Genomic DNA, 24,362 nt, shown 5'->3' on the forward strand with positions numbered 1-24,362 from the left:
ACATATTATTTACACTTAATTTTCAAAAGGAAAATATTACCACGTTATATATATATATATATATATATATATATATATATATATATATATATATATATATATATATATATATATATATATATATATATATATATATATACATATATATATATATATATATATATATATATATATATATATATATATATATATATATATATATATATATATATATATATATATATATATATATATATATATATATATATATATATATATATATATATATATATATATATATATATAAATATATTTATATTCCAAAATACATCATTACTTAACCATGGCATTTGACTTTTAATGGTGAGACTTACCCGTTAAGCTTTAACATCCGACCAATTTCATACAATTCCGATTTCAGGGAAAAATACAATAATGGTTTGTTTTATATCCACCAAATATTACTCATTTTTTTTGTAAATCGAATACTTTTTATTCAAAAACACCTTAATTGGAACCATAGCTAAAATTTATTATCTATCAGTAATATAAATAGTACCTGCCACAGTTAGTCAAATACAGACTTATTTATTTATTACAGCTTTCTGACGTCAATGAGAGTAATCAAATACTAATGATAGAGAAAATTAAGCCCACCATCAAATTATATAATACATATTTTATGTGTATTACGGAATTGTTTTTTTTTCAGTTCAGTAATATAAAATAAAACATTATTTCCCGAATTTTATTTCTCTGTTATCAATAAAACAAGCAATGGAAAATATTGTTGCTTTGTGTGGTTTTATTCATCCACACGGAACTAAGTACGTTAACCTGTTTATTGATTTTTCAATCGAAACATCAATACCGCTCTACATTACCTTATAACGTAGGACTTCCGGGAAATTTTTCACTATGACACAAACAGTATTTCCTGGCTGAAAAATAAAGCTCTTTCTGATTAGCACGTAAACAAAATGTTTCGTATTTAGTATGTATTGGTGAATGCTGACGAAGAAGAAAATATGTTTAATACTAAAATATAACACAAGATATTTATGATAAAAAAAAAACAGTTTTTGGTACATTCTGTAAAATTTGTCCTCTGTGATATATATAATAGCTACTGCAGGTTCCATCGATGTATAATCTATTCTGAATACAGAAAAAAATTGACACAGAATTTCGGATTTCTAAAAAAAAAATATCATCTCAACTGATAATTGCAATACTTTAACAAAAATCCAACTGACTAAAAACCTATCTAACCCTTTTGTTTTATTTCTTGACAGTTTTTTTCTTAATACTTATTTTTGAAGGAATAACCCGCAAAGCACCTTCTTTCAGAGGCTTGCTTGCAGGTAGGATAGTAAGGATAGGGATGGAAAATGTGAAAAATACATCACAAACATTCAGATCCATTGAATATAAATCTTTCTTGATTTTACTATGCACTTGGCAGGAATAGAACTCGCGACGCCAGTTTCACAGTCGAGCGTCTATCCAACTATGTCATGGAGCGTATCATGCCTGATAATGCAATTTTTGGTATTACCATTATTTTTACGTAATGATTCTGGATTATCACTTAACAATAACTCTTCATTATTTTATTTATCAGAAACTGGTTGATTTGATTATATACATATATAATCGGCCCATAAACGTGTTAGGACGCTAAAAGGGTAAAATGGAAAGGGTTAACCAGGATAATTTAATTCGGTTGTTGCGGTATAACGGGTTTATGTTTAAAATATTCCGTGAGAATTATTACTGGATAATAAAATAACCTAAAAATAAATTGCCATTCCCTTGTTCATAGGGTTATTACGTAAGGCTTGAGCATACGAAAGTGATATTCATTTATATGTTCATTTAAGAAATATCATTTTTGTATAATGCACCATACAGTGCAGATAATTAATATATTAAGTAATTAATGATGACGTAATTTTTTTTAACACTCACACACCCACACACACACTCACACCCACACATAACACACACACACACACACACACACACACACACATTTTCATTTGGGTGTGTGGAACGAATGAGTGAGGTAAGAACAGAAAAATAAATTAATGAGGCGAATGTAATTGGGAATAAAAGAAGCGGAATACCGAAGAAAACTTAAGATAATCAAGTATTTCAAATACTTGATCATGCGATCTCTTAGACAAATGTGCGGCTGAATAATGCGATATTGGTTATAAAAGCTAGGGTTGAAAGGTTGATATAAGCATTAAGAAAGGTGTGTTGAGATAGTTTAGACATGTGAGTGAAGAAAAAACAGAAAAAATATATGATGGAAATGTGGTTGGTGATAGACGCAGATGAAGACCGAGGAAAATTTTGTATGAGCAAGTATTTACTTGAAAGTGGTCAGTTCAGATGTTGGAATAATCGGCGGGTATGTTCGAGAAGATTCACGAATGTGGAAGAGGCCCAGTTGAGACACCTATAATATGTAGCCTTATTTAATATTAAAAACGTCTCATTGACGTTACAATTTTCAGACAAAAGATCAGAATGAATAAATAAAAATACATAAATCGAGCTTTGAATCGGAAATATAAAATTCACATGAATATTAATACACATTTTCAAGCGACACACTTTTCCATTTGTTTCGAAGAAAATGAAAAACCGCTCTTTTCATGCATGACGTATAATTTGTTTCTCTAGAGCCCGAACATGGGAAACTTTTTAAAGTTCCTGGAAAATGTTCGAATGATTTATGCCACGCAATTCGACATAACTTTTCTCGCAGGATTTTACATAATGACACTTGCGACTCGCGTCTTAAGTATCGGATATATCGTAACCATTTTGTTTATTATCTTAATTTTTAAACAAACATAAGTATCAACATTTTGAGTGGGTCCAAATACTTGTTCATAAATCTGGATTGTCTCCACTTAGAAGTTGTTTTTCAACATTTTGAGTGTGTCCAAATACTTGTTCACAAAATCTGCAATTACAGAAATTATTTTCGTATTATTTTTTGACATCTCATCAAAGATGAAGAAGAATATGGAAGTCTGGGCATTAACGGTCGTCAGACCCGTAAATGCCCATACTTCCATATTCTTCTTCATCTTTGATGAGATGTCAAAAAATAATAGAAGTTGTTTTAGTGTACATTTTTGACACCTCAACATATGAAAAAGATTATAGAAGTCTGAGCATTTACAGGTATTACAACCTGTTTTAGGCTTGTTAAGTGAGAGAGGTCATAAGCCCTGTAAATACCAAGAATTCCATATGTACGATTACTATGTTGAGATGTCAAATAAATTAAGATATTTGAATTATTTTTAGGAGTGATTTTTTTACATTTTTGACATATAAACAAAGATGAAGAAGAATATGGATGTCTAAGCATTTACAAGGCTTACGACCGTAATAAGCTTAGTTAAGTGATCATTTTACACACTTGCAACATTCGCCAATTCTCTCCATGATTGGCAACACACTACACAATTTTTTGGAACTAATAGATGTATCAATAATAATAAAAATAATAATTTTGGAAAATACATATAGCGGAATTTTCGTAAAATACTCTCTCAAGGGCGCTTATACATATACGGATTATGATGAAAAAGATATGGGTAGTAAAAATAAAATTTTAAAGAAAAACCAATCGGCTGAGTCTGAAGGGGGAAAGTGGAGCCGCCGTATTATTGGGCCTTCTTCTCGGTCTTATTGGGCTGGAGCATGGCGAAGATGCTGGGCAAAATGCCTCCCTGAGCAATGGTGATGCCGAAGACCAGCTTGTTAATATCATGAAAAGTATTATACATATGAGTCCACAATAGCCATCTATATGGGATCGAAAAAGTTTTTATTTCAATTTGGTGTCAGGTTGTGGTCCCGTGGTTAGTGTTGCAGACTTTTAAGTCAGAGTTTCTTGTTTCGACCCATTCTACCACAATTTGATACCTATTTCTATATATCTATATAATGAGCCGTTTAGGTTCACAGAAATAGTATGAAATTGAAATATTTGTGTAAAAAACACAAATATTTCTCTTTAAAAAAAATCATTTGATTCAGATATCCTAAAATGTGTGTATATATGTATTACTGAATACGCGCTCCCCAGCAAAACTATGCTTCCAATAATACATATTTATCTTTCAAAAACTACAAATATATGTGTCACATTCGTGTTGAGTTGAGTGAATTGAATCGAATGAATGGATTATCTGAATGGTTTTCATTCGATTCATCCCTTTACTTTTATTGAGCTGCATGATTTTGAGTGAACACGGGATTTTGCATCAACCCGATTTAGTTAGGTTGCATAACGTACGTTGACAATAATGACACATTCATGACAACATTTTGAGTGTTCCAAATACTTGTTCACAAATCTGGGTTTCTCCACTTAGTACTTATTTTATATTTTTGATATCTCAATATAGATGAAAAATAATATAGGAGTCTGAGTATTTACACAGCTTACAACCTGTCACAGGTTGGTTAAGTGATAGAGGTGACTTATTACCCTTTACATACCAAGACTTCCATATGTACGATCATGTATTATACTTCATCTATGTTGAAGATATTATTATATATTATATTTATTAAATATAATATTTATTTTTAAGAATTAATTATTAAGTCATAATGCTATCTCTCAGACGAATGTGGAGCAGAATTATTTTATTTATTTATTGATTTGGCGTTTAATTTGTAGAACTCCATTTTAATTTATGCATTAATTATTTCATCAAACACAAACACGAATGCCGAAACATTTGTTTGAAAATGCTATAACTAGGCGAAACAATTGTCACAAAATTAATTTTTGTATTTTTTAACAATAAAATACAAATCAGTAAACACAAAAAATCTGTGTTTGATTTAACAATTAATTCATAAATTATATAATTTATTATTTTGGCATTCTCTTTGTGGTAAAACATGATGAAATTGTACATGAAAACATTTGTTTTTTGTCATTTGTCCGCCTCCGTAGTGTAATGGTCAGCACGCTCTGCTACCGTTCTGGAGGTCCCGGGTTCGATTCCCAGGGGGGGTAAAATAAATATAAGTGATTTTTTCACTGTAATATTTATTTAATATTACCCTAGACTGGTGCCTGAAGCGGAGGGCTGATCACCTTTCCTTCATGTGTAAAAAAACGATCAAGATAACACTGCGTTTATATGACGAAGTGCCCTATGCACCATTGGGGTGCGGATAAGGGTTTTATATATATTATATGTTAATTATATTTATTTTAACGACTAGTTTCGGAAGCTACATTCAGGCCCGAATATGAAAGCATCTGTAGCTTCGGAAACTAGTCGTTGAAATAAAAATAACTCAAGTGGTAAAAAACAAGTATTTTTATATACAATTTTTATAAATTACATCAAACAACTGCGGATACTAATGAGTGTAAAAGTATGTAGGAAATAATATAATATAATCTAAAAAGTACTTTTGGTTACATTCACACACATCAGTATTAAGTAGTTTATAGAGCGATGTATGTGGGTATTCGCGTCATTAGAAAGCCGAACAAATCTAGCACGCAAAAATCACATCAGTTAATTTCATACCAACTACCAATACCCATTACCATACTGTAAATGGTAGTTATTTCAATATCCACACATTTCCATCAAATAAAGGTTTTTTTCTGCTCCTAATTACGAGATGCTTTCAAATATAGCATACCTTTGCTGTAGCGGGACCGATGGCGTGGAATGCTCTTCCGCCAGTGGTTAGAAATAGTGAGAGTGAGATGATCTATAGAAAAAACTTAAAACACATTTGTTTGCTAAATCATTTCCACTTTCTTCTTCTCCCCAAATTCATTCACCACTGTGAAGCGCCCTTGAGGTAGTATTTTACGAAAATGGCGCTTTATAAAATATTAAAATCTATGGATGAAAGTAGACTGAATGCAGTCGAAATGCGATCTCTCAGAAGAATGTGAAACAAAACGATGAATGATAGATGTTCGAATAGTGAAATAAGGAACGAATGCAAAGCTGAGATAAGCATTATCGATAAAATTAAGAAAGGTGTGTTGAGATGGTTTGGACATGTAGAACGAATGAGTGAGGAAAGAACGGTTAAACAAATTTATGAGGCGAATGTAATTGGGAAAAGGAGCAGAGGAAGACCAAGAAAAACATGGCACGATCAGGTATTCCAAATACTTCAAAGTGGTCAGGTTAGGAGTCGTAACAATCGTCGGGTATGTATGAGATGCATGAACGTGGAAGAGGCGAAGAATGTTTGCAAAGACAGAGTGGGGTGGCGTTCTATTCTCTCTGCCTACCCCTGCGGGGAAGCGGCGTGATGGTTAGTTAGTTAGTTAGTTTTTTTTAATCTATTTGTTATTCTTATTATAGTGAATGCAGAAGAGCATAAAGATGGTAAATTTGTTTGAAGTAAGTCAGAACAAGTAATAATCTTTGGAGAGATCCCCAGCTACTGTACTTACATGCATTTGATTAATCATGTATGTAGGAACAAACAAGTAGAATTGCGTTCTCTCAGACGAATGTGCGACAAAACGTCGGATGACAGATGTTCGAATAGTGATATAAGGTAAAAATACAAGGCTGAGATCCGCATTATCGAAAAAATTATTCGAAATGAATCGAACTAGTGAAGAAATAATATTAAAAACAAGTTTTAGAATGGAGTATTGTATCATAATATACTGTTGACATAATATACATATAGTAATCATAATAAACATAATGTTAAAATATACATACAGTATCATAATATATGTACATATAGTATCATAATATGCATAGTTTCATAATATACTGTTTGACTAAGTAAAATTAAACATACATCTGAAAATAGTTTTTTTGTACAAATACAAGGATTTAAGACCCTTTTCATATCTACTGTGTTATTTTACCATTTTAATTTACAAAATAAAGTTGTTTTTATACCGCGATTGATACGTCCTGTAATTATCCATAATATAATTACAAATCGCCTTCTTGTAATTATCCATCAAAATACTGCCACACTAAATCAACGCGGTACTAGGCACGATGCGGTCGGATAAGGGACGGAAACGAGCCTGAAATTCAGTTGGAAATTTGTATGATTTACTACAAATCATCATTCGGGTCATTGATTCGTCAGCCGACCTATCGATCGAAGACCAAAGTGTTTGAAGTCCAATATCGCAGTGTAAATTAATGTTCTAATCCAACATTACACACAATTCATCCTCAAAAGTGGACTGATCCGACCGAACCACCCTTCCGAACCCCCACAATGCTAAGCCACTTCAAAGTAGGTAGGTAACCTTTTCTGAAACCCTTCTGTATTTCAGGAAAAGGTGACACGAGTCTGACGCAATAATATTAGTGTCGGTACGGAGTGTATTGAGAATCCACAAAAGGTTTTTCTTCGCGCCGGAAATCGATTTGTTTGACTCAAAAGTGACATTTATTAATGATTGATTTGTTGGACGATTTTGTCATGTTCGCCTTATTAAGTAATGGCACCTTTATCTGACCGCCGTGAAGCGACGAAAAATTAAATGTTTTTTTGTACTTCCTGTCGGCCATGAGCAATCAAGCTTTGCGCGATGATCGATCGTATAAATTTAAGAATTCTCTTTCATGTAAAAGAATCCCTTTGAAGAATATTATGTTTCACTAGTTTTTTGTAAGAAAAAAATTTATAGCAACGAGTATGGGAAAGAATGAGGAATGTTTTACTTAGTAAATACCACTATTTCTTAAAATCTACTGTGACACGTGTTTTGATGCATTCCGCATCATTCTCAAACACCGCATGTGTTTGAAAATGACCGTCATACGGTCGTTTTCAAACACATGTCACAGTAGATTTTAAGAAATAGTGGTATTAACTAAGTAAAAAATTAATTGAAAAAGTATAGATTTTACCACAAAGTGAGTGCCGAATCAATTAATGAAAGAAAAGGAAGTCTGGGTATTTATACAGCTTATATGATCAGGGCTTAAATCAACCTTAGATGCTGCCGCAAACTCACATTTGAAGCGACGTTTGAATTATATGATAATATACATACACATACACCCACACATGTGAAAATACCCTGCAAATACCCAGACTTCCATATTCTTCTTCATCTATGTTAAGATGTAAAAATGTAAATATTACTCCTAAGTGGAAAAACTCCTTCTCTTTCTAAAAAAAAAGATCTTCTCTTTTTTCATTTCTTATCCAATGAAGCATAGGCACTGTATCGTGTAAAAACATCGTTATCTTGATAAGTATTTAATTTAAATCTTCTGTTTAAGGCACTCTAGATCAAGCATGTTCAACTCGCGGTTATATTTTTCATTTATTTTAATTCTTCATGGAAATAATTTTATCAAAGAAACATATGATATTCTTTTACGAAATCATTAAGATGAATCTATTGTATCTCATGTGACTTTGATGAAAAATTATTCACTTACAGTTATATAAAAATTAAAATGAGATTTTGAGTTTTTTGATGCGGCTCGCCGACATATCCAAAATACCTTATGGGCCCTTGGTGCCTTTTGAGCTTGACACCTCTGCTCTAGATGATGTCAAAAAAATATTGATGTATTTATTTCAACCCCCCACGGAGTCGAATCGGGAACCTCCAACACGATAGCCTAACCCTCTAATAACTGCACTACTACTACTTAATCTATTAAATATTAAATTGTGTTACGATAAGTTTTTATTTATACAATTTCTTGCCAGAGTAGTAGGTATATTTAATTTATGTTATCAATTCAACATAATAAAATACACGTGGAGCCGATAAACTCAAAAAGTTTGGAGAAAGGTCCTTGCAATTTATTGCCTATACCCAAATTGACCAGCTGCCTGACATACATAAAATAGAACTCAGTCAGGGATCCAAGATGAATGAACTGAAAAAAATACTTTATGGGAAGATATTTGTGTAAGTGATAAGTTATAATTTCTCATTTGTCTTTTAAACATGGTTCTCACCTTAGTTTTTTTTTAATATGCCTATTTATTATACCCGTTTATTGTTTTATTTTTTACATTTTGCCTTTGTTTGTTTTGTTTAATTTTTTTTACTTTCTTATTTGTGTCTCAGTTTTGTTAACCTTAACCCATGTCCCAAAACGAGGAATGGAAATTGCTCATCGGGAATATTAAATATGTGACTTATGTATGTTATATGTTTGTAAATTTAAAAAAAATAATTACGGAATTCAAAAACCTTACAAAAGTTCAGTAATGTGACAAGTTGGTACCTACACAATTACTGATTTTTCCTTATTTTAAATATTGTACGCAAGTAAGATATTCTTCCAACCCTCATCCACACCCCAATGGTGCATAAGGCACTGCATCACATAATCTTAGTGTTATCTTGATCTGTCAACACATGAAGGAAAAGTGATCAGCCCTCCAGTTCAGGTACCAGTCCAGGGTAATATTGAATAAATATTAGAAAGAAAAAAAAACTCACTTTTATTTATATGACCCCCCTTGGGAATCGAACTGGGGACCTCCAGTGCGATAGTCGAGCGTGCTGACCATTACACTACGGAGGTGGACATAGCTTTTATTAAAAAGTGAAGTGAATGTTTCAAATGCCATTGTGCGCAGCAAAAAATATCCAGTGAAACAGTGAAAAATGTAATCGAAAATCCTTTAAAAAAATTGTTTGACATCTGACATTTGTTAGTTTGACTACTAAATTGCAGAGGGCAGTAGTGTGCGGATAATCGAAAAAAAAGTGCAAATAAATTCTTAATTTTATTACATAGATGATCAGCCAACTAATTAATTAAAATATAAATAAAGCTGATTAGCTGTTAGCCACTTTTTTGGTATTCGATTCGCGCGACAAACTCAGCCACACAGCTGCAAGAAGATGTCATCAAACATCTCCACATCTCGCAAAAAATATTATCACTACTCATATTATCTCGAGCACATGGCGGCATATTAAAGCGTAATATCGTCTTCAATTTTCCCCCAGAAAGTAATATTTCTGCACCCACAAAGTGTTGGCTTTGTGACGGAAGAGTTTTACGTTGACCTATTTAGGAAAATATTTTCTTTGAGAATTTTGCTCGACGGGAAAACGTATTTTACGCAACGTCGAAGGTGTATGTACACGTTTTCTGAAAAGCGGGCGTTTTTGAACGAGAAACAAAATACTTAAGTGACTTTCAGCGTTGAGAGAAGAACGTTCATATGCATGAATAATGCGATGAAAATGAGTCGAGAGTATTCCAGCATTACCAATAAGGCATGCAAAATTACCGGAAAATAGCGTTCCTAGTAAATTAGTATAAATTTGACATTGATACTGGTTACACTTGATTAACCTATAATAATGATGTGAATAATTATGACATAGAACAATAAACTGAAGAAATAATAATAATGTAAGTAACGAATTTTGAATATAAAAAGCATTGTTAACTTTGTCGTATGGTAATATTACACTCTCCTTATCATTCACCGTTCATTTTGCGTAATACCACTTAAAATACTACTTCATGAACACCGGTTTTGGAATAATCATTCCATCATCAGATCTAAATTTGACATGTGTTTTTAAGTGGTATAAAAAGTGAACGATGAATGATAAGGAGAATGATTTGTTAGTTACCTGTTACGCTTGTTAGTGGTGTTTAGGTACTGAATTTATAATTTACAAATTAAACATTTTAGTTTTAGTTTGAAAAAAAAAACGTTTTTTTTTCAACCAATGAACTTAACTAGTATTCAAGACTTTAATAACAGATTTGTCTCAAAACCATCAATCCCTGTATTAGTATGAAGTGTTCTGGATGACTTCTTCAGCTCAGTTGATGGATATGTTGAAAGCTTTCACGGCTTCAGAAGGTGGTTTTTTTTTAACTGGCATCAGTTGCCGCGAAATCATTCGGATTTCAGCGCGTTTCGGATTATGGAGCCTTCGGATTGGCGAGCTAACACTGTATTTTATTTTATTAACTGAAAATTTCAACAAAATACGTAATCAGTTATTTTTGTTGTCGGTTTTACACTGTTAAACTGTGCAGTTTTAAGAATAATAAATAAAATGACTCAATTTCAATAACCAAAGAAAAAATGACTCAATTTCATTTCACGTTTGTAAACTAGAAAGGTTTGTTTAACCTAAATACTTGAATATTTCAATTTTAACATATACATTTTCCCCAAATATAAAAGTATGTCAAACAATCGATTTCTACCACAACAGTCCCATTTTCAAATACAAGTCGCACTTTCAAATACTTGGTTAGTTAGTTACTTAAAAATTAATTTACTGTTCATTCTAAATTTTAGAAATTTAGTACTGAATTTTTTTTTATCTTGAAAAATGTATTGCGTGTAGGTACTAAGCATTATTAATTATGTAATTTCTACTACTAGGCATCGTTCAGACTTAGATACACTCCACGATTTGCTTCAGTTAGCTATTAATATATCAGAAAACGTGCAGTATTGCTTCGTCTGAATGTTGAATTTACTGTGTACAGAAGACTACCAAATTCTTATAAATTGAGAATATCCTTTAAAAAAACAAAAAATCTTTTTCGAATATAGATGCAAATTATATTTTTTACGTTAATTCTTGTTGGTATTGCATATATAATATAACTACTTGAACGACAAATATGTTTTTGTTTTTAACTCAGTCATAGAAAACAGTTTCATATTTTTTTCTTACATGTATCTTGTGCCAACTCCCCAAACATCTTGACATCATTAAACATCGTTGAATAACGATACTTGGCTTGTATGTTGAAATGATAATCTAATTGTTTATGAGTATTACTTGTTTGATAGCTACATTTATTCTTATGTGATTATTCTTTCCCTGTTCATTATCATAGCTAAATATTGAATTTTGAAATAAAAATAATTAAAAACAACAAAAGCACCAAATTTGCGACTTATGTTCCGAAACGTTTTTTACTATAATTTGATGTCAAAAAATTGCTTGGAGTTTTATTTTTATTAATTTAAGCGATTGATTATCACAATACTACATTTTATTTTAGTAGAGTATTTTTCGAAAAATAAAACATTTATATATTTTTTAACGTCCAATAAAGATCTGCGTAATATCTCTTTTTCTGGCCAAGCAGCCAGACTATGGAATGAATTACCACTTCATGTGAAAAATGGACCATCTTAATGACTTTCAAGAAACGTCTAAAATGTTACGATCTATCCTTAAAATCCATAGTGTCCGTTATATCATTCTTCCTTGGTTTCTTTACCTCTTCCTCCTTTACTTCTTATTTGATCCTTCTTTTTTTGGCCTCCTTGTTTTCATAAATTAACAGTTTCATTAACACATAATGTTGTAATTAATTCACCAGTTATTTGTGTGAATTAATTGACATATTGACATTATTGACTTTTAAAAAAATGAGTAGTGTGTTCGTAATAATAGGTAGAATGGTGAATGTTTCACGTGTGTAAAGTGATCACTAATACCGGCCTATGACGGGTCGTGAGCCCTATAAATACCCAGATTGCATATTCTTCTTCATCTATGTTGAGATGTCAATATTAATAACTTATTTAGCGTTGCATTCTTTACTTATATTGCCATTCCAACATCTATCATACTCGCATTTCGAATACTTAATAATACCCTTATCCGCACCCAATGGTGCATAGGGCACTGCGTCATATAAACGCAGTGTTATCTTGATCGTTTACACATGAAAGAAAGGTGATCAGCCCTCCGCTTCAGATACCAGTCTAGGGTAATATTGAATAAATATGGCAGTAAAAAAATCACTTACATTTATTTTACCCCCCTTGGGAATCGAAACCGGGACCTTCAGAACGGTAGCCAAGCGTGCTGACCATTACACTACGGAGGCGGACATAATAATTCGAATACTTACAAATTATTTTTAAGCTTTATAATTATTGTGAATATTTTTTCCTGTACATATTTTGATACATCATTTTTTTAGGAGTATTAAATTCTAGTTGTACTGGTGAACTTTATTTTATTTATTACAAATTAAAAATAATTTTCCACATAAAAAAAATGGCTATAAAAATCAACAATATTTTTCCATAACATAATAAATTATTATGATTTTTTTATTATTATTTCAATAGACTTGTAAATTTTATGTATTCGAAATATTCTAATAAAATAAACATAAAAGTGAATGTCTTGTTTATATCCCTTGATCTACATATTTTTATTTGCCTACGCAAGGTTTCTTATTCGATACATGTGCTCTGATAATAAAATTACTGTATCCAGTCATATCACGAACTCAAATTGCATTTTGATTCTACTTAATGCCACTTAACTTAACGTACTCGTAATTTCCATAATGTAACGTTGGATTTTGAATGCGTGATAAAATTTATTTATTAAACGCCTTTTTAGATATTCTCAATATTTTTCATATTTAAAGCCTTTACTTTGTGGTTAGTCATATTTACTTTTTATTATTTTACAGAAATGTTAATTATATTAGTATATAACCACTCACCGTTTTTTTTTACTAAGAAATTTAGTTTATGGTATTTTTCAGTTTCAAGAGTAAATTTAATACTATCGTTAAAGATGGTAATAAATTAAAAAATTGAAGTAAGTTTTCATTCTTTTCTTTTTTGAATATATCGCGTAAAACTAACTAACTAACCATCACGCCGCTTCCCGCTTCCCCGCAGGGGTAGGCAGAGATAATAGAGCGCCACACCACTCTGTCCTTGCAAACATTCTTCGCCTCTTCCACGTTTATGCATCTCCTCATACATACCCGCCGATTGTGAAAAAATTATATAAATATCGCGTAAACTAGCAAAATACACTAAGTAGTTTAAAATGCCATATATGTGGTTTTAAAAGTAAATTCATCTTTCAGTTTAATAGGGGATATTTTATTCCGGCTAAAAGCTTTAAATAATAGGGATTTTAACGTTTTTTGCCAATATATCCACGTTGTGTACATTGGCGAGCATATTGCTATATGGCAATATCTTCTAACATACTAGTATTAGCTCAAGGTTTACTTTCAACCTTATACTGCTGTTTGAAATATGTGAATAGATAGTTTTTGTACATACACCAAAATAAGAAAAAATATCTAACCAAAGGGAGTTTTTTTATTATTATTAAGAGTTTATTTATTATTTACCCTTCATTATTTACTGAACAAGTTTTAAAGATCATAAAATGAATTTTTGTTTTTTGTAACTTTGTATAAAAAATGTTTCATTTTAATCTGTGTTCAAAACAAAAGAGTAATCTATGTAGTGTGGGCTAGTCAGGAACTTCTCAGAATTTGCTCGTTCTAACTATATAGTATATATATATATGTATATATATATATATATATATATATATATATATATATATATATATATATATATATATATATATATATATATATATATATATATATATATATATATATATATATATATATATATATATATATATATATATATATATATATATATATATATATATATATATATATATATATATATATATATATATATATATATATATATATATATATATATATATATATATATATATATATATATATATATATATATATATATATATATATATATATACATATATATATATATAAATATATATATATATATATATATATATATATATATATATATATATATATATATATATATATATTATATATATATATATATATATATATATATATATCTATACATATATATATATATATATATATATATATATATATATATATATATATATATATATATATATATATATATATATATATATATATATATATATATATATATATATATATATATATATATATATATATATATATATATATATATATATATATATATATATATATATATATATATTTATAAAGAATTACAAATAATCCCATTCTAGTAAATTGATGATACTTTAAATTCACAAAGTATGGTAGACATAAGGAGTACGATCATCCAATGAGTTGACTTTGGAGGGGGAAAAAATTAATGATTTGTTGGTTAGGGTTCCAAGGATGATCGCTATTACTGATTCTTATCTGAACACAATGGTGCATAGAGCACTGCACCTAATTGATGCAACGTTGATTTGATCGTTTATTATATGCAGGCAATGTGATAAGTCCTGCGCTTCAGGTACCGAGCAAGGGTAAATAAATATTGATGTGAAAAACAATTATTTATATTTTTAAAATATTTATTTTGATCCTCCTGGGAATCGCAGTTAGTAAGTGACCAACCAATGACGGTCGTAAGCCCCGTAAATGCCCAGACTTCCATATTCTTCTTCATCTGTGTAATAATATGGTTCTTATAATATGGTTTAAATTATATTTTTAGTCTTAATAATAATAATATATAAAATGTAATGTATTTTTGTATAATACATATCTCTCACTCCTTTCAAGAACGTCATAAATCAAAAATCTTCAATGTTGAACATGTTTTTGGAGTGCCCAGAAAATGTACTATATCTCCACAAAAGAGGCATATTTTTAGTGAATATTTACCCGCTACAGGGCAGAAAGTGTTGCTTTTTTAATAAAAGGCATTTTGAATAAAAGGTATTGTTTAATTATTTTTTTCAATCTACTTAATATTTTTCAAATCGAGAAAAAATCTTCAGGTTTTTACCTAAAAAGAACTGTTGCACAGTAAAAAGTTTAGTAAGTGACTTGATATTTATTTTTAATACGTTGTATTATATTTTTAAACTTTAAAAACGTTCTCCTGAAAAATCAAGTTTTTATTTTATTTATGACGTTGTTGAAAGGAGTGAGCGATATATGTTTAATAGTATGTTGGCATATTAATGGTATTTTTTTTTAAATACGATGTTGAATCTCCAAAGCAGAACGTCTTGAGAAAAACATTGCTACCGTTTTCCGATGACATGTACCTCCCGCCCCTCGGCCCCCGCCCCCGCCCTCTCTACCTTGCTAGCCTTTAACCTACCCCATTCTGTACATTGTGCTACCTAGGGGGGGTCTGGTATCGATCCTCCTTACTTTATGGGAGTCGTGGCGCCGATGTATCTCGCAAAACAGCTTTTGTCTCGGGAGACGAGTTCAATGGATTGACAAGTCATTTCGTAGATATTAAATAATAATAAAAAACGTAATCTCGTAGGTATGAGCCAAGGTCAAGAGGGTTGATACCAGAAAATAATACAGATGTACCAAAAACAGTAGATATTAAAAAGGGAATATCACTAAGTATAGTATTTTAGCGGAATGATATTTTAAAAAGCATATTTCTTAATTTTGAAAGCTTTTTTTTAAGTAGGAATATTTAATGAAATAAATACAAATGTATATGTATATATATATATATATATAAATATATATATATATATATATATATATATATATATATATATATATATATATATACATAAATATATATATATATATATATATATATATATATATATATGTATATATATATATATATATATATATATATATATATATATATATATATATATACATAAATATATATATATATATATTTATATATATATATATATATATTTAAGTAGGAATATTTAATGAAATAAATACAAATGTATATGTATATATATATATATATATATATATAAATATATATATATATATATATATATATATATATATATATATATATATATATATATATATATATATATATATACATAAATATATATATATATATATATATATATATATATATATATATATATATATATATATATATGTATATATATATATATATATATATATATATATATATATATATATATATATATATACATAAATATATATATATATATATTTATATATATATATATATATATATATATATATATATATATATATATATATATATATATATATATATATATATATATATATATATATATAAATATATATATATAAAATATTATATTTTTATTCGTAGGTCGTGGCTTACATCTTGCTTTTAATACATATGTTATAAGAATAAATAAAATGCCGAGAATTTTTTAAAATATGTTATATTATCAATAGTGTTACCAAACATTAGGATTATTTTAATGTGAAAATCTGTAATTGGATTTTTTAGTTCATCTTGTTATTTTTGTAAATAATCTGTTGATTTTCTAAAAAGTAAATAAATCAATAAATAGTATGAAAAAACCGTACCTCATAATATATGCATTAACCATTCTGAAGACATTTTTAAAGGAAAATTATATCTGCATCTAAAAAAACTGAATGAAGTGTATTGCTTGGCGTTTATATATAATTATTAAGAAGGTTAAATTCAAAAATCACTTCAAATAATAAACTTGTAAATAAATAAATAAATATCTACGTAAAAGAACCGCACCATGTCGTGTCTTGGATAAATTAAAACAGTTTTCTAGAAACACTGAAAAGTTTTGAGACGTTTTTGTGGTGCGTGAGATGTGACTATTTATTTATGACGTATTGGTCACAAATAGGTACACCATAGAAATTGATAGCTAAACAAAGAGCTACCTTTTATATATAATACGAAATAAATATGACAAAAATGTATGGAAGGATAGGAAAATTCTTTCAAATTATAGTTTTGTATAAATGTTAGACCGTAAAAATTTCACTATAGTCTACATTTGTCGGAAAAATTTCCGAAACCGGTAGTCACGAAAAAGTGTTTTTTAAAGTGGTATTACACAAAGTGAAAGATGAATGATAAGGAGATTGCTATCTGTTTTGTACATGTTTTGTGCATAAAAAACAGACATTCTGTAATTTTTATGACGTTTTAATTGATACATCTTTTCTAAAAAATGGCGTTAATTTAAAACATACTATACTGAAAGAACTTTATCTCAAACTGTTTCTACATAATTCCTTTTTGGCTAAAAACGTTACCATCGCCCCAATAAAACAAACTTAATAAGTAGTTATTGTATTATTTATTGATTTGGCATCAACTTTGTGGAATGACATGTTGATTATTTAAAAAAAATCAAACACTTATAGTTTTATTTATATATACGACTAGTTTCGAAAACTTACAGATGTTTTTATCTTCTGGTAAAATAAAACTCATTAAGTGGTATTTTCAAGTGTTTAATTTTTTAAAAATAAGTAGTTATTGGTTGTGATTTTTCATCTCCACATTTTTAAGATAAAGGTGGATGAATTGATTCTCCTCATCAATTCTTAAACTGATTAACAATGTCAATACGCTTGGATTTCCGTGAGAGACAATTGAATACGTAAAATTGATATCCGTCATATTTGATAAATCGTAACTGAGAGTATTCAACTAGACACGCGAAAAATGCATAACCCAACCTTAACTCTAAAAGTTTTTTTATATATATAAAAAATACTCAATTAAGTCCGAATAAAGGAAGCTTTCCGTGTATCATGGCATTATTCATGTTCAGGTGTTATTAAAAGCATCTTCTCCGTATACTTTATGAGCTTAATACTTTACAAACTTATTTTACAATCACGTGCATGCTCGTAAAATCTTCACGTAAAACCCAATTAATTAATAAAAACTCAAACTGTGTAAACCAGTAGTGCAAAAAAAGCACTTTCAACTTGTACACTTTCCATTTGTTTGGTTAACTTTGTTTTTATTGACAAAATTTTATTTATTTGAGGTTTTATTATTCCTCAAAAACACTAAGATATTTTTTTTCATTTTTTTATAATTATATAATTTTTATTCATATCCTGAGTTCAGATACATAAAATTAAATTTTCATTTATAACACTTGCTTTTCAAAAAAGACAAATTATTTTTATTACACGTGCATGCATATTTTGAGTAGGTACTGTAATCAATGTGGAACATATGTGGTATTTTTTGAAATGGCAAAGTAAGGACAAAAGTAGGTTAAATGCCATGGAAATGGAGAATGTGAGACGTGTCGTTTGCTAGTCGTATGAAAAATCAGGCAACCGTGATAAAATTCACATATGTTCACGAAGTAAAATATAAAATTATAACTAATATCTTTAACCCAAAAATACATTCATTGTAGTGATACAATATTCTTGTTAAATTAACATGAATATAATGAAACCAAAAATCGTTTTATATAATATATAGATAATCGGTACTTATATCACCTAACTGTTTTTATAACAAATTAAAAAAATATATATCAACAATTACGATACAATTATCTAATCTAAGGAGTCTGCTAAGTGAAATAAAAATATTAAAGTTAAATTAAGGGACATTTTTTCAGTTTTGTTGAAATCACGATTTGAACATTTTCATCGTGATAGATGATAGAACATTTTCCATTCCTCGACCTAATATGTACATAATTATTAAATAATTCATTTTATGTCTAAACGGAGAGACTATGGAATGAATTATAATCTCTCTCGTTATAATTTACTTTTGGTTGGTTACAATATACAACTTTATATTAGTCCGCAGATATGTAAACACACATATATTGAGTGAAAAATCCGAATATTCGAAATAAATTAAATGTATGTAATGGTAAAATGTGTGAAATAATATATGTAATGTCAAAAATATGCTTCGTCGTGTATTGCGTATCTATGAAAAAAAAAACAGAATATAGATGTTTTTTTTACCCTTTTTAATATCATGAAGTGTGTTTGCGTACGCGGATAAACACACAAAATTATCTGGGTTTATACAAATATATTTGGATAGATTACGTGAACATCGACCGTTTGAACGTCATGTGTGAAATGAGATAATCGAACTAGAACGATTTGGACGGTGAAAATATGGTTTATTATATTTTCATTAGAAAATACTTTCATGATAGGCGTTAAATTGAGTTGAATCACAATTCCACCATAGAGTGAACTGTATTATAGATAACTCTGAGAAATTGTTGGGACACTATAAATAACCTAAAAGACTTGTGTTGATTCAATCGATTGTTTTTTAATTTCGTTTTCATGAATGCCGTATTGTATATTATTGAAAATTTAATTGCGGTGGTTGAATTTACTTCTAGTTCTCGTAATATATAATATCTCATAAACAAAAAGGGTTTACAAGATCATCAGATAAGATCACCTCTGTATTTAGAAATTCCAGAATTTTCAGAAGGTTAATTCCAAATCTCGAAAAGATAAAAAGGTACAAATATCTTAAATGGGATATATTCGTTTTATTTTTTATTTGTTTATTATTTATTTGTTATATTGTTATTGTTAATATGCATTGAATAACCGATTTTTTGTAGTGGCAGATTAATTAGGCTGACTAGATTAAGTGAAAATTTTAACCGAAACATTCTTCGTTTTTTTTTTCAAGTATCGAAAACGGGTGGGAAGCGATTTACCCTTAATATTTTTTAGGTTTTTTTCGATTTTATATTTTTTTGTCGAATTGAGAACGGGAAAGGCTTGCTCAGATTTGTTTTCCGTTTCCAGACATTTTCTGTACTTTTAGGAAAAGGAAAATTCACCCCGTTTTGTTTTCATATTTTCAGAAAAAAGGTTTTATTTGATTTAAAATGTGTTTCGTTTTACAGTAGTTAGGGGGTACAAATTTCATTCCTACATCAATTAAAATTATTTAAAAAAATTTAATCAATTGGGTAACAAAATATTCCAGCAATGAAAAATAAACAATTAGGGTACGTTTCAAGACTTCAAAATTAAGAAGAAGTGATATCGAGTAACATGGTCCGGGTCCGGAGAGACGGTTCACTAGCCAGTTTCATAATCCATCCGGGATTAGGATAATTTCTTGCTTTTCTACGTACCACTAAGGCGTGTGGCGAGCCTGATTATGAGACTACGAATGACGGACGGATCGCGTTACCTGAGGTCTTCTCGGCGTGGCCGCTGGCGCGTGCGGAGGCGCGGGCGCGCGGGGCGCGGCTGGCGGCAGTCGCAGTGCAGCGCGCACAGCGCGGCCGAGGTGGCCAGCGTGAGTACGAGCGGCGCGGCAAGGAAGCGCAGCACCACGGCCACCTGCTCGCCGCGGTCGTAGTGCGGCAGCGCCACGCCGCCGTCCGCGCGCGACCAGTAGCACGGGAACTGCGCGCCCTCCGCGCCGTACGTCTCCGTGAAGTTGGCGCAGTCCACGCCCGGCGGGTAGCCGCAGCCCTTGATGTTCACGAGCAGCAGCGCCGTGCGCGCGCGGCCCTCGGCCTCGTAGCGCACGTGCACGCGCGAGCACTTGTACAGGTCGGCCGTGCAGCCCTCGCGGCACGAGGCCAGCGCGCAGTCGGCCAGCCCGCTGCGCTCCTCGCGCCGCAGCGTGGTGCACTGCACGGGCGCGGCTGGGAAGTCGGCCGCCAGCGCCGACAGCGCGGGGTCCACGTACAGCGGCACGAGGAACAGCAGCGCGCCGCCGCCGCCCGCCGCCAGCGCGGCCAGCAGCGCCGTGCCGCAGCGCGCCGCCTGCTCGCGGAGCCGCGCGGCCCTGGAGGGCGGGGCGCGCGAGGGCGGCGCCGCCCCCCCTCCGGCGCCCGCGCCCCGCAGCAGCAGCTCCGAGCTGCCGCTGCGCATCCTCTACCGCATCCTCGCTCCCGCGACCTGCGACCTGCGACCCGCGACCTGCGACCTGACACCCGACTCCAGACGGCACGACACTCACTCCCGCACTACACTAGACACTAGTCTCTAATGTACGAAATTACAAATGATGCACCTTCATCATGACAAAAACTAAGTATGCTGCTAAATTAGCCGACTGCTTCTTTTATTGTCAATGGACACCTATTAAACCAAAAAACAAAAAATATTGGAATATTTTTTTATTCAAAAAATTATTTGGGATGAATTAACATCGATTTCAGCGATGTGGAGAATGAGATTCATATAACTTCTAAAAGGAATATAAAAAAATATTTTATCAAGTTTTATTTGTATGTAAAACTCATACTCGTAAAACGATTGAAAGAATACATCAATAATATATTAAATATTTTTATTATTATTATTAATCCCTTAAAATTCCGTAGTACTAACTGTGTTCTTGATTTATATGAGCTTTACCTTCAATCTTTTCAAAAACAGTACGAATTAATTTATTGTGATAAAATTTAAAAAAATTAGTTTTGTTATAATGACCCTTTTAGAAAACTTAAAAAAATATGTATAATATTGATATTGTTATCACAAACATATAAAATACTTAATTAATAAATATATCTGTTTGCATATATTTATAAATATTTCTGTATCCTATTAAATATTGAAATATATTTCAAACGTACTATAAACACATAAATTGAAAACAATAAATCAATATTATCAATATTAATTCTGAATGAATTTAAATGATGGTCATTAATCACAATACACATTAAATTAAGGTTGGATAATCAGTATTATTTTCGTGTTAAATTGGTTGAAATTTTTCATTTATAAATTTTCGCTGATAATATAGTTTATTTTTTATTCAAATTAATTTAAAAAAAAATGTCTTCCTAATTCATTTCGTTATACTTCTAAAAATATATATACTTATATATATTTGAATTTTTATTCATTAAATAAAAATACGTTGGTTTGTTTTTCATTTAAACATCACGTCTTATTATACACATAATATTTATTTATATTTTAAATGATCGGAAACTTCAAACGACACTAAAAATACATAAATTATGTACTATTTTTTATATCATTTAATACGTTAGGATAAATATAAGTGACAGACACCTTAACCGAACGAATAAAGTAGTGGGATAGTTAGTACGAAGGCTTCGCGCAGGCGGCAGTAAGCGCTTTGGGACACCCGCGGGCTCTGAGCGCTGTGGTCCAACTGAAAGGAAGTGAATGCCAGCTGAAAATTGAAAGACTGGTCCTCACCGCGCGGCTGAAAATCAAAGACGCCACGAAATAGAGGCTCGGGGTAGAAAACATCTGACTGGTTTATACTGAAATCATTAATTACTCGCGGTGAAATGATAACAAACAAATTATTACGTACCTACTTATATTATTTCATGAGTTGAAGCGCTGCGGCGCAGTCGGGCAGACGCTCGACTGTGAAACTGAGGTCGTGGGTTTGATGGTTCGATTTCCACCAATAGCAAAATAAATTAAATATTTCGTCAATAATCTAAGTGTTGTGGTGTAATTCTTTGTCTAAGGGTTGCGTAAAATAAACATGTGTGATATTAGAATATAAACATAAATTTGTTTTACTTTTATGTATATACAAAGCTGTTTGCAATCAGAGGGTCGATAGTACTTGAAGAAAGAAAAAAACAAAAGTAATAATTAATGTTGTATTGATTAAACAACTACTTTATATTTTATTTAATATTTCTGAAAAATTACAAAAAGATGATAGTAAGGAAGGCAAATAAAAAAGAGAGTTAAGGGAAGGAAGTAAAGAAAAAAGCTAAGGGATAAGGTTTGATGGACAGTAATGTCTACGATTCTTACAAGAACACATATTATAATATAATACACACATTAAAATTATATTATAAAAATTCTACTATATGTTTACATACTAACATAATGTTTATTCCAGCTGGACAAGTGGTGGTTCCACTACTTAGCGATATTTTTTGTTTATAACTACAGTTTTATGAAACAAAATTGAAATAACAGCAAAAAATTGTGGAGGGATGATGTGAGAGGATCAGCTCGCTGTCAATCGCAACCCTGCTGTCAGTGATCCAGTGCTGTCACATGTCCAACCCCTATTTGTGTATTTTATAGCCTCATTTTTATTTGACAACAAAGTTATTTTGTACGCAATAAAATGGAAAACAATAAAGTACCCAAGTGCTTCGAGTATTCGTTGTTAAGACCTTACTTTCAAACAAAGAATTCGGTAAGCAACCGGCTGCGCGATACGTCACACGTCTCCCATGCCCAATATATTTTTTTTATAATATATGTATAAGTATGTTTAAGAATTTGTTTCAAATATGTTTCGAAAATATTTTTACAATTTTTTAAACTCTTTTAATTATCTTTTCAAAACCACACATTTATTTCGAAGAAAAACCAATTTTTTTCAATACTAAAACGCTGTGTTAATTTTAAAAAATCAATCACGTCAAATGTTACCTGGGTATAAATAAAATATGTGGGTTATTCATTACTGGGCCTTATAACACAATGAATTAAAAAACAAATAAGTACTTATACAAATTATTTAATAAGATTTAAATATAAAAATACAGTAATTTTATCCTTCTTCTTCTTGAAACACTCATCCGCACCCGATGGTGCGTAGGGCACTGCATCATATAAACGCAGTATTATCTTGATCGTTAACACATGAAGAAAATGTGATCAGCCCTCCGCTTCAGGTACCAGTCCAAGGTAATATTGATAAATATTAGATTGAAAAGACACTTTTATTTATTTGATCCTGAGAATCGAACCCGGGACCTCCAGTATGGTAGTCGAGCGTGC

The 24,362-nt window shown here is 30.7% G+C and overlaps 1 protein-coding gene across 1 annotated transcript in view; it reads right to left on the reverse strand.

The window, feature by feature from the left end:
- Teh1 (tipE homolog 1 phospholipid transfer protein) overlaps positions 1–21,609 on the reverse strand; it is a 119,521-nt gene extending 97,912 nt beyond the window's left edge. The window contains exon 1 of the mRNA XM_088278276.1: positions 20,794–21,609. Coding sequence (XP_088134402.1) covers positions 20,794–21,485 — 692 coding nt within the window. The 5' untranslated portion in view covers positions 21,486–21,609. The remainder of the gene's footprint in view (positions 1–20,793) is intronic.
- Between the last annotated feature and the right edge of the window lie 2,753 nt (positions 21,610–24,362).

This window comes from Brachycentrus maculatus, unplaced genomic scaffold (genome assembly GCF_059751285.1).
Source record: "Brachycentrus maculatus isolate JH-2025_06_01 unplaced genomic scaffold, ASM5975128v1 h1tg000055l, whole genome shotgun sequence".
NCBI lineage: Eukaryota > Metazoa > Arthropoda > Insecta > Trichoptera > Brachycentridae > Brachycentrus > Brachycentrus maculatus.